At 41.9% G+C, this 11,659-nt stretch overlaps 1 protein-coding gene across 3 annotated transcripts; it reads left to right on the forward strand.

The window, feature by feature from the left end:
* Window positions 1-1,680: 1,680 nt before the first annotated feature.
* OAT (ornithine aminotransferase) lies at window positions 1,681-11,261 on the forward strand. 3 transcript variants are annotated; one of them, XM_053450438.1, is made up of 10 exons: window positions 1,681-1,762; window positions 6,085-6,309; window positions 6,608-6,832; window positions 7,451-7,546; window positions 7,839-7,966; window positions 8,383-8,505; window positions 8,585-8,713; window positions 8,802-8,915; window positions 10,011-10,155; window positions 10,798-11,261. In XM_053450438.1, the coding sequence occupies exons 2-10, from the start codon at window positions 6,111-6,113 to the stop codon at window positions 10,956-10,958; spliced, it is 1,320 nt and encodes a 439-aa protein (XP_053306413.1). In that variant the 5' UTR covers window positions 1,681-1,762; window positions 6,085-6,110; the 3' UTR covers window positions 10,959-11,261. The 3 variants fall into 3 exon arrangements, with proteins under 3 accessions (XP_053306413.1, XP_053306414.1, XP_053306415.1); XM_053450439.1 differs by having other exon boundaries at window positions 1,716-1,749; window positions 6,089-6,309; XM_053450440.1 differs by having other exon boundaries at window positions 1,734-1,749.
* Window positions 11,262-11,659: the final 398 nt, after the last annotated feature.

The raw sequence follows: 11,659 nt of genomic DNA on the forward strand, positions 1-11,659 counted from the left end.
ATGATTACGAAGGGATTCTGCATTATTAGTTTATTACCCCATGCATTTACAAAGAGGATACAACACAAATATGTTAATCTTTCAGCTATCATACGCATTAAAGAGTCTCTTTAAAGGGAATTTGCTACATGTGTCTCCTACCACTGTCTTTTCCACAAGCTGACCCATCACTCCACACTAAGTAAATAAAAAGTGTGAAAACCCGTACAAATTATGATTAATACATTTTATAAATTCACTTGAAACACAATTGTTTTTAGAACTAGTAAGTACACTAAGCATTAAGTATTAAATGACGCTGCTGTTATTAAGTATAAATAGCTTAAGGTTTAGTTTTTCTTTACATAGCATCGTTTAGTTTGCAGGGAATAGTAATTTGATAATATAACTCCAAGCTTGGAAAGTTATGGGAAAACCTTTGAAGTAGACGAAAAAGGTGAAAAAGGAGGTAAAGAGTCACACCTGTTTCTTTTTCAGTGATCGGTGAAATGTACAAATTAGATGAATTACATGTGTTTGAGGCACTGGCGTAACTACAGGAGTCGCAACTGCAACCGGGCACGTGCCTCAAGGGGGCCTGGTGCAACCCGGTACGCACCAATCCAGGTTGGAAGGGCCCTTTCTAAACTATCACGTGACCCTGCGGTGAAACTGATGTTGCTCACACACACTGTGCACGAGCAGCAGGATAGCAAACAGAAAGAAGTAAGCGGGAGTATGTGTGTATGTATGATTATTAGCATGTATGTCTAATTGTGTGTGTGTGAGCATGGATGTGTAATTGTGTGTGTGAGCATAGATGTGTAATTATGTGTGTGTGAGCATGCATGTGTAATTGTGTGTGTGAATGTATATCTAAGTGAGGGGAGATGGAGTGTGTGTTAAAATGAATGTGTACGTGTGTGTTAGTGTGAATGAGTAAGTGTGTGTAAAGAGTGTTTACATACGTGTGCCAGAGTGTATGTTGGAAGCGGGGCAAGGGGCAAAAAAGGCACAGACAAGTTTGGGGGCAATGATGGCACATACCAGCTGTTGTGGGGGCCCGGGCAATTTTCGCACCAGGGCCTTGTGGTTTCTAGTTATGCCTCTGGTTCGAGGGGCAACTAAAAACCTACATGTTGCCCCTTATTAGCGTTGCTTCACTTAAAGGGATAGTTGTAGTTTCAACTCCCTCATTCACTGTTGTTATAAAGAGTCAACACTGACAGGTTTCTCTAGCAAACAGTTGTGTAATGTATAAGTCAAAGACTGAAAAAATCCCCCTGATCTCATTATGCATTATTCGGGGCCAGCATAAATCCCTGGTGGCCATGATGGCTACAAAGTGTACTCTTTTGGCTGTTTTGCATATTTTTGGTTAAACTCTTTCTTCCAACATTCTACATAAAAACAATCGCAGGCCCCTGAAGGTTTTGGCACCAGTGTTCTATGCAGATTAGTGTATGCCTGCGTGCGCACGCGGTACACGGCGAATATACCCGTCTGGAGTCATATGTACGTGTCAGCACAATATTTATAGACTGGCAACCTGGCACGCGCACTCTTCTGCATCTGTATCCTCAAAGGGCTGGTGGAGGGAGATGGCGCGTTCGACCCCTTTGATTGGTAGGGGTGTGTCACGGAGGCCAATCAGCGAAAACCTCTCCGTTGTACGTCACGCGCTGCCGGTGCATATAATGTCCGCGGGCGCGCGCTATTCTACTATTCTACAGCTGTGTTTGTCTGGGAGTTGATTGATCGATCGCCAAGGTCCGTGCAGCAGGTAATGGGCACTGCCCGCCTTCTCAGGTCACTTCGGGGGTTATGTTAGTGGATGATGCCGATTGCCTGCTTATTAATGGCTAACAATGCCCTGATTCCGGCCTGCTGTTTAATGCTGTGGTTCCTTCCTCGTCATGGCATCTGATCACCTCTTGCATCGCATTGTTTAGCGACATGGCGATGGTGCTAAAAAACGCAGCTGTTTAGCTAGTAAAGGATCTTCCCGTTTCTCTTTCGCCAAGGTCTAGTCTTCTCGTTTAAGGGACTCAAAGAGTTAATGATCCAATGACTGATGGGCAGGATTAATGCCAAACACATTTATGACTGGGCCTCCTTCTTGGCCTCGCGTCCTATCACCCTCAGGCATTTTGGGTGTGCCAATGTGCAATAATATAAACCGATTTTATATTTTTATATAGTTTTAGGGACTTGGCATAGTGAAGACCCCCGTAGTGAAGTATTAGCACCCCTGTCTACAGGAAAACTTCCTGCCTGATCTTTGTAATGCTTTATAAGACCCCCTGGGCCGCTTATTAACGAAATGCTGGGCCTTTTCTGTTACAATAAAAAATACTTTATGTATAAATATCTGTGTGTAACTCTAAGGGGACGGGACTTTCCCATGTATGGTTTTTGGGAAGACCTATCTCTGTCTGGTATAAATGTGCCAATTATGGCTTGCTAGTTCTTTTGGTAAGTCGGAAGAAGAAACTTTTCTATCCCAGTGGATATTTACTTCGATTTAGTTTGGCAAAATGTCCTTTTCTGCGTGGTAAAGGAAGGTCAGCTGGCTTCTAACACCATTACTAAAAGGCTTTGGGAGCAATGACTTGTGAGCAACTTTAATCTAATGGTGCGGCGTAGGTTAAGAATGATCATTCGTTGATGTAAATGATAGACCTTCACAACCAGAATACTGAACGTGAATTTTGGTGTTATTCACGAGTGGAAATGAATTACCGAAGCAAGGAGGGCAAGTCCTGGACCCCACGGCCCCATAGGCTCCCCTCTGATATCATCTTTTTGTTAGCCTCATAGTTTTTATACAATTATTGTGTTTACTGAGCTTTATTTATAAACGCTTAGTCTTGCTTTAGTGTTTTATCTACCGTTATGGGGGCTTTTAAGACCACGAACCATACAGCAAACACTCCGAGCTTGTAGAGTAAAGACATCAGGGGAGGAAAGGGGGGGACAACGATTTTGGCCCCTATATGGCAACCACTGCTTTGGGCCTATATCAAAGACTATGCCGCTGCCCGACTCCCAGCTGCCTGGGATGTCTAGTGCCAAGACTGGCCCTGCTAGCAAGACAAGGGTTAAGAAAATGTTTTTCTTTTTTTTCCCACCTTGCTAACGTAATGACAGTGTGCACTTTGTTGTTCCATGGGTGGAGTGGGAGGTGGGGTGTTTACTACCTCTGGCAAAATACCACATTTAGTTTAGCTGTCTCGAACACAATTAGGTGAAATGTCTGTTTCTGAACACATCAAAATTCTGCGGTCTTAATTAGTGTCATGTAACGTCTGGCTTATACCCTCTCATACGTGGCAGTGAGTAAAGGGGATAATTAGACACTGGGTTGCTTAAGGATGATTGGAGTTATGGTGCTCCAACTTCATCTGGGCTTCAAATTGTCTAGCAGACTGGCTGTTGTAAATAAGGCTACAGGTATGAGAGTAATGGGAGTTGTACCTTCCGCTGGGTGGCCTGCTTTAAGTAATAGATTCTGGAACTTGGCTCAATTATAATTGGCCTTGGCAAGTCATTCATTGACTATAATCGGATACTCTTGCAACCTTTCACAAGTGGTGAGGTCAAGCTACCCCGGGTAGGTGGGAAAGGTGTTCTGCGGGGTGTGTAGGACTGCGGCTTGTGACTGGCTGCTGCCCGGAGGAGTGTTGGAATGTCTGTACAGCGTGGCAGACGCTGTTTGACTGGAGTGTGGCACGTACTTAGTCACTTTTGGCTGCTCGTTCGCTCTTAGTCAGTGTTATTGCATCAGACGGGAAGCTTGGCAAGTGTTTTGTAGATCGATTTGTTTATACTTGTATCCAGTCAATGCCTTGTAATAGCCCTGATTACCTCTATATTCTGATGTTTCTGGTAGCTCTACACATGGGGCCATCTGGTAACTAGAGCTTCGGATTACATCAGAAATATACGTTATAGCCAGTATGGTTTTTGGAGTTATGACTTCTGGGAATCCTGTTGTAGTTTGTGTTTTTTAACTCATTCTAAGGGAACATGATACTGTCCTAATTCTGGGTAAAGTAGCTGGTAAATCGGTCAAAAGATCTGCTGTCCCCAGGACCAATGTAAGTGGTCTCGGTGATGATACAAGGGGAGTGAAATGATGCGTTATGAAAGTGTGTTCTATACACGTTGGCAGGAGCGGATGGGATGCTTGGTAAGCAGAATGCTTGGCTTTGTATTAAAGATACACTGGGTGCCTTTCCTCGACATAGGAGTCTGAATAATGAGACGTACTACTGACACCGGCATCCAACCTGCAATTCATTCGCACTTGTACCCTCTTAAGTTATTTAAATTTATATTGGGATGACTGCCAATGGCATGGAGTAGACAACTATCCAGTGTTAAGTGTGATCCTGAGAGATGGAGAACTGAATAACTCTGTAGACCACTTTGCAGACACAAATTATCAGCGGAAATACTGATGGTGCTCTTGTCTGGTACCATTGCTAACAGTGTACCTGAAACTGTGTTCACCTGCATTAATTGTTGCTAGCTGCCATTCAATGCCTGCATCTCTGGGTCTTGATGTTGCAAAAGAATGCCTGTGACTAGAAAAGTTTGCAAAACGCTTTGAATTGCTCAGCAAGTTGTAGCTATCCTCCATGTAACACAATACAGGGAGTTTCCTTGATGGGTTCCAGCAGGTTGACCTTGGATAAGATGAGATGGTGCGGTGTTGGTTGGCATTGACGTAGAACTGTGAGGTTTAGAGTAAACATGAGCCAAAACGAATATTTGCTAGGCATAGCCTGTTGTGACAGGGTATCTCTACCCAATTTGTTCTCAGGCTTTTTTGTATCGTCATTAACTTGTATTATAATTCAAAGGCCGAATGGCCAAAGCTTTTTATTTGTATTAATATATGGTCCAGGCCCTGCTATTCATTGAGCTTAAATATGTATTTTAAATAAAGGTTTAATAAGCTATGGGAGAATTATTAGAACTGGCTGAGTGGCCTTTATCTGCCATTAAAATCTGTTAAACTAAATGTCTAGACGTGAAGGTACCACTGTCTTGCTATCCCTTTGAGGATGTGGCACTGGTGAGCTGCTGTTCCAACTGGAGCATTTTCAGATTGCTGGGGTCAGTCCTGCCGACTAAGTAATTGTATAAAGGTGTAAATCCTTGTACCTCTTTGGTAAATGTCAGGACACTGGCTAATACCCACAGTAAAGTATGTGCCCTCGACATTACATCATTTTCCAGCATTAAACACGAAAGCATAAGCCTTGTCCCTTGGTCAAGGTAAAAATGCTATTCAGCTGTTGAGGCTAGTTAATGGTTGGCCCAAATGTAATGTTCTTTGATAAGGGTTTTGCCAAGGTTGTCATTTCTGGTTATGAAGAAATGATGGACCCTGTGACCTCCTGTCTGTAGTTTTCCATACCCCTCAAATCTGAAACTCCTGTCCAGCTTCTACCATGGCTCCTTTCTTCCAGAGCAGTACCTTGGTTTGGTCATCAAGGCTTGAGATTGCGTTTTTTGAAGAATTCCAAGAATATTGTGTTTAATTATATTTAATGTTGGCTTAACTGGAACACTTTCTGTTCTCAAGTAACCTGAGGCATGAGCCGGTATATTGCAAAACCAAAGGGGAACCTGTATATTGCTGACTTCTTCCATTTCAAGAGAATGTTTGAACTTTGGGACCTTGGGCTCAACTGATAAGTCACTCAAGAATGGTGCTAAACATAAATACAGAACACCCAGCTAGACACTGACTATTATAAAATATACTTTATTGCAGTGTTTTTCCTATAATACTAAACAGAATGTCCATATGATGACAAAATTAAGTCCATTGCACCCTTTAAATTCAGTTGATTGCACAATTTCATTTTGGGGCCCCTTGGTCAGTGCTGGTCTTGACAAACTTGTTTTCTTTAAACATCTTATAGTGCTGCCACCATGAAATGCCTGGAATCCTGCAGTAAAATCTGACGGGTAGTCTTAATCTATGACAAGATGATTAAAATGTTGGGGATCTTTAGTTTGAGAAGTTTCTTTAGATTGTGTAGTTTAGGCCCGCTTGGTGGTAACGCTTGTTACCGTTTCTCTTTGCAGGCAGTACATACAGTACCCTTTCAGACATGTTTTCCAAGCTGATCCAGAGGCGCACTTTGGGTGCCCTCTACTGCAACCTCAAAGCACCAATGAGCTCAGCTGGGACAGCTGCGACCGAGAAACCAGTGGAAGAGTCGCTAACCTCAGAATATGTGTTCGACAGAGAAGCTAAATATGGAGCACACAACTACCACCCACTCCCTGTAGCACTTGAACGTGGGGAAGGTTTGTCTTTATAATTTTCCATTTATGATTAAAGCTAATGTATAATAGAACTCTCTATATATTTTCACCTTCCTGTGTTTGCCCTAAACCCTTGCTGTAGGTACATTGTGACTAGTACTAGAAACTACATAGTAAAAGGTTTTGTCTCTAGTGCTCATGTTGCTCACAGAACTGATCTCATGCTTGCTTGTGAAGAAGACTCAATTGATGGTCCCAAACTGTTCTGAAATACTTTGTCATACATCTCTATGAACCTTTTTTATTTCTCCTGTCTCATAAATATCCTATTCTCCCCAAGGTATATATGTATGGGATGTGGAAGGCCGAAGGTATTTTGACTTTCTGAGTGCTTACAGTGCGGTGAACCAAGGACATTGCCACCCAAAGATAGTCAGCGCCCTGAAGGCTCAGGCAGACAAACTGACACTCACATCAAGGGCTTTCTACAATGATGTGCTGGGAGAGTATGAAGAGTACATAACCAAGCTGTTCAACTACAACAAAGTGCTGCCCATGAACACAGGTAATTTTTGATTAATTAAAAAGTCAGTAGTTGGTGTCCCTCGTTCCCTCTCTTCGCCACTATACTTCAGGCTCATAAACGAATTGTGCCATCAGGTGTGAGAAGGTGATGCAGAGGAGCAGACACAGGATTAAGATAGGCCCGAGCAGTTTAATGGTCCAGCACCAGTAAATTATAAGGCATAATTGGGCACAGGCATTTGTGCTTAATGCTATAGCTCTGTTTCCCAGGGTGAAACTGGGAATGACGATGCTGCCCTGGCTCAATAATAAAAGTGTGGCCAGTAGTTGGATATGACAGGCTGGACCTTACATCTTTATGATTGGAGCACGTGGCCAGGCATATCCAGCCAGTGGGCGCACAGGTAGATCAGGTGTGTATGGAGCAATGCGCAAACATACTCTGCACACTTTCTCCCCAGCCTCTCGTCTATGCGGTTCATGCAGCTCTCCTTCCTCCCATGAGCCTGGTCCTCGCTGTAGCTTGCATTCTGCTGCCACCCTTCTACCACTGTGTCACATAACGTGTTATGAGATGCCAATAAATGACTCATTCGCTAAATGTTATGTAACTGGTTGAAGATGGTGCTTTTTGTTACATAACTGTTCCTTGCTGTAGGTGTTGAAGGTGGAGAAACTGCCTGCAAACTGGCTCGCAAGTGGGCATATACGGTGAAGGGCGTTCCAAAGTACAAGGCACAGATTATTTTTGCCGGTAAGATCTGAAGATATAGTTTAAGTATATTGAAACTTCACTTTTTAAATTTGCAAAAATTCTCACTTAACTCAATGCTTTAATATTTGTTTTGCTCTAGATGTCAGAATAACTTGTCTTGACCCTTGCTGTATATGTAAATTTGTGATATTGTGCAAGTTGATGTGTGCATATTGATGGTACACGGTCAAATATTGAAACTACTTTAAAGGTCATGGTGGCCTTTCTAGTCTTTCCAATCAATTTCAATTCATCTGACTCTGTATGTACTAACAGACAATTCTATCTCTAGCTGGCAACTTCTGGGGAAGGACACTGTCTGCTATATCAAGCTCTACAGACCCATCCAGCTATGAGGGCTTTGGACCGTTCATGCCTGGCTTTAAAATAATTCCTTACAATGACCTACCTGCCCTTGAGGTACCAGTATAACACATCTTGGGTTATAGTTTGGATTATTTTACTCTGATTCTGTTTGTGCCTTAAATTCTCACTGAACAATGCTCTCCATGGCATGAGAACCTCTCCTCAGGCCCCTGTTGCAAGCATCACAGATTAGCCCAACTGGAGTTTATTTGGTGTAATGTCTAAGGCGTCCTTGCATTTTCTATAAATTTCACTTCTAGCATGTTTTGTATTAAGAAGCCCTTATATAAAGCTTTATTTGTCCAGGTGCAGAAGACCCTATGTACACCCCCCCCCTACCACCACCACTGCTACCTTTGGGCTTACCTCTAAGACATGCAGTCTTGCTTTTCTTTAGTTTGTCTAAAGTAACATTCTCTGCAAGGAAGGCTGATCTTAACGTGCCCCTTACCACTTTAATCTTTTCACAGCGAGCTCTACAAGACCCAAATGTGGCTGCTTTCATGGTGGAACCAATTCAGGGTGAAGCTGGGGTTATCGTTCCTGATGAGGGATACCTCACTGGGGTGCGAAAGCTGTGTACAGCACACAATGTGAGTAGTTATCATGTATAACCATACTGTATATTACCGGTAGATATGTATGGATAACAGATTTCACTGTCTGTTTTAGGTACTGTTCATTGCAGATGAGGTACAGACTGGATTGGCCAGAACCGGCAAGATGCTTGCAGTGGATCACGAAAATGTCCGACCAGATATTGTAACACTTGGAAAAGCACTCTCTGGAGGAGTTTACCCTGTAAGCCTCTATTCTTTCTGGTGAAAAGTAAGAATTGTGGGGAGGGGGAAATGGGGCATATAATCTTACTTATTGCTTGCATGTTTAGGTCTCTGCTGTCCTTTGTGATGATGAGGTGATGCTGACCATTAAGCCAGGTGAACATGGCTCAACCTATGGGGGCAATCCGTTGGCATGTCGTGTGGCAATGGCTTCTCTTGAGGTGGGTGTTCTGGTTAATGTTTCGTATGAGCACTAAGTGCCTGGTGTTAACATCCTCTATTTGCTGCCCAAATAACAAGGCTTTGACCCCCTCCCCCCTCTGTTTAATGGGTTTATAGCAAGATCAAGGTCTTTACTTCTCAAGTGTGTCATATATTATACAAATATAAAGAATTTTACATCTAATGTGAACCATTTTGGACTTGAAGCAAACGGGACTTTAAAGCCAGCGGGCAATAAATTAATGGTGTTCTAGCCATGGACATCTCTCATCTACTCAAAAAAGCTTAACTTGGAGTTCCTAGATATGCTTACTTAAGTCAGTGGTCTCTTATCAGTATAGCCGTATGCTTAACACATTCAGGGCTAGGGGCTTTCATACCCTAATGCTTGTGTAGCTGGTGTTTGGGGTTTGATTTTATACCATGCTTGTCAAACCATGATTCCCCTTTTCCATATTTAATGCATCCACACAAATTATACATTGGTGTTCAGGAGAAATCTAGACATGCATAAAATTGGAGCTGATATGTAAACCCCCCCCCCCCCAAAATCTATGCTAGAATAGAAAATTGTGCAACTCTGCTGGGTGCCCTGGTTACTGAGGTGTGGAGTGCCTGCAAGTGATGGCCACCAGGTGGCTACCTGGCTTGCTTATGAGCCCTGCTACTAGTAGATAATGCTCAGTAAGATGGGCAAGAGCTGCTGGGAAAATGTGCAACCTTAGGAAAAGGGAAGCATAACTTCCCTTCAAGCAACTTTTGAGCTCCTTATGCAACTCCTACCAATTGCTTGACTACTCAATTCCGGTCATACCTCCCATGACATGCGCGGTCTTTATAAAGTAAGATACGACGTGAGCAGAGAATTTCAATTGTATGCTTGGGAGTGTCATGAAAAGTCACTTGCACAATTAAAGTATGTGGAAGCTTGATGTAAATGTTTTTTATACAAAACTTTAAAACCATTGATCTGGTTTGTCTATTAAACACTTGCATTAATACATTTGTTCTGTCCCAATAAAACCAAAGCCTTTAGGAATAGCTGGATTTAAAGTGTGGGTTGAGGAGGAATTTATAACTTATGTTGCCTTCAGGTCATTGAAGAGGAAAATTTGGCTGAAAATGCCAGAAAAATGGGAGAATTGCTCAGAGCAGAGCTAATGAAGACTCCAAATGACATAGTTACCAGCGTGAGAGGGAAAGGATTACTGAATGCTATTGTTATAAAGCAAACTAAAGGTAAGGCTCAGTCATACTGCTAGATTCCAGCAGGATGCTTGTTATAATCAAAATGCATTGATTGTCCGTTATGAGAATTCATAGAGAACAGAGCATCTAGCCAAAATATTTTAATGACATGAGTCAATTTACTAAAACTACTGTATTGCACTGTAACAAGTTCCTGATTTGTGGCCTTTACTTGTTTTGAACTCAACACTGGAAACTGCCAATGATGAATATTTGTCAAGTTGTGTACAAAGTTCTCCCTTAAAAGGTCTTTGTAGCATAATAAGATTTGTTTCCCCTACACCAATCTATAGACATGTTGGTATAATTGGTGGCAATATAAACAAGCATATCCATTTGAACTTCTTTTTTTAACCCTACTAATATAAAGGGTTAACACTACCATTTTATTAGAATCTTTATAAAAATAAAAAAAAATTATCACTTTCAAGTCTTTAATCAACTGTATATCAGTCATGTATGCTTTCTAGCCTGGTTTTCTTAGCCCATAACTGCCTGCAATAAAGTGAGAATGGCTCGGTCTTAATTGCCCAACTAGGCACTCTGATTAAAGCCAATGTAGGAATGGCCTTTGAAACTAAACCAGGTGTCCTTTGATGCCAATCCCTAACTTTGTTTTTTTGTCGTTTTCAGACTGTGATGCCTGGAAGGTTTGTCTTCGATTACGTGACAATGGACTTCTTGCCAAGCCCACTCATGGTGATGTCATCAGACTGGCTCCTCCCCTTATAATTAAGGAAGATGAGATCAGAGAATGTATTGACATCATCCACAAGACCATTCTTTCATTCTGAGCACCCTGATTATTAATCCAACATCTCACTAGCTCCTCATGTTCTTGGGTATTCTAGAAAAGGTTTACAGCAGTGGAAACTGACCTGGACCTTTGGCTATCACAAACATCTGTATGTGACACTCATTCCCTCAAAGGGGCGTCAAGCATTTGCTTTGTCTTTTTCCAGGTTAATGGAAAACCGTTAGTGAATGTACTGAAGTGTTAATAGATTTATTTAACTTTTTGTTGTATAGCTTGAATTTAATAAGTTGCAAAAGGTATTGTATTAGGTTTGCATGAAATAAAGAACTGGTACTATGAAGTCTCATCTGTACATAACTTTTAAAACTCTTTATATGCTTGCTAAGGGCACTGCAGATGCTGCTCGGTGCTTCATGTGAAACGCTTTATGTATTGTTAGTTTCTTGGTCAATACGGCTTTTGCTAATGTCCATTGATAACACATATTAACACAATGCCTACAAATATTTAAATGCATGATTTAAAGGACAAACCTCACCACTGTAATGGTTTACTTTCAAGTCTGACAGACTGTAATATTGTCCAACATAACATAGCACCTCTGGTCAATTTAGAGATCGAATCCACATGCCGTCCATTTTCTAGCACTCGTCCAGCCTTTAGTTGTATCGCAGAGCAGGCCGTTTGAGGAAAGCAATTTCCCGTAATGTTGGAAGCTTAGATTTCTCAACTTCCTCT

The sequence above is a fragment of the Spea bombifrons genome, chromosome 11 (genome assembly GCF_027358695.1).
Source record: "Spea bombifrons isolate aSpeBom1 chromosome 11, aSpeBom1.2.pri, whole genome shotgun sequence".
Classification (NCBI taxonomy): Eukaryota; Metazoa; Chordata; class Amphibia; order Anura; family Pelobatidae; genus Spea; species Spea bombifrons.

Excerpts from the sequence above, each read along its gene's own strand:
- OAT (XM_053450438.1), top strand. The coding sequence starts at position 6,111 with ATGTTTTCCAAGCTGATCCAGAGGCGCACTTTGGGTGCCCTCTACTGC. Across the intron at positions 6,310-6,607 it reads AGCACTTGAACGTGGGGAAG|GTATATATGTATGGGATGTG; the intron begins GTTTGTCTTTAT and ends ATTCTCCCCAAG. Across the intron at positions 8,506-8,584 it reads AGCTGTGTACAGCACACAAT|GTACTGTTCATTGCAGATGA; the intron begins GTGAGTAGTTAT and ends TGTCTGTTTTAG.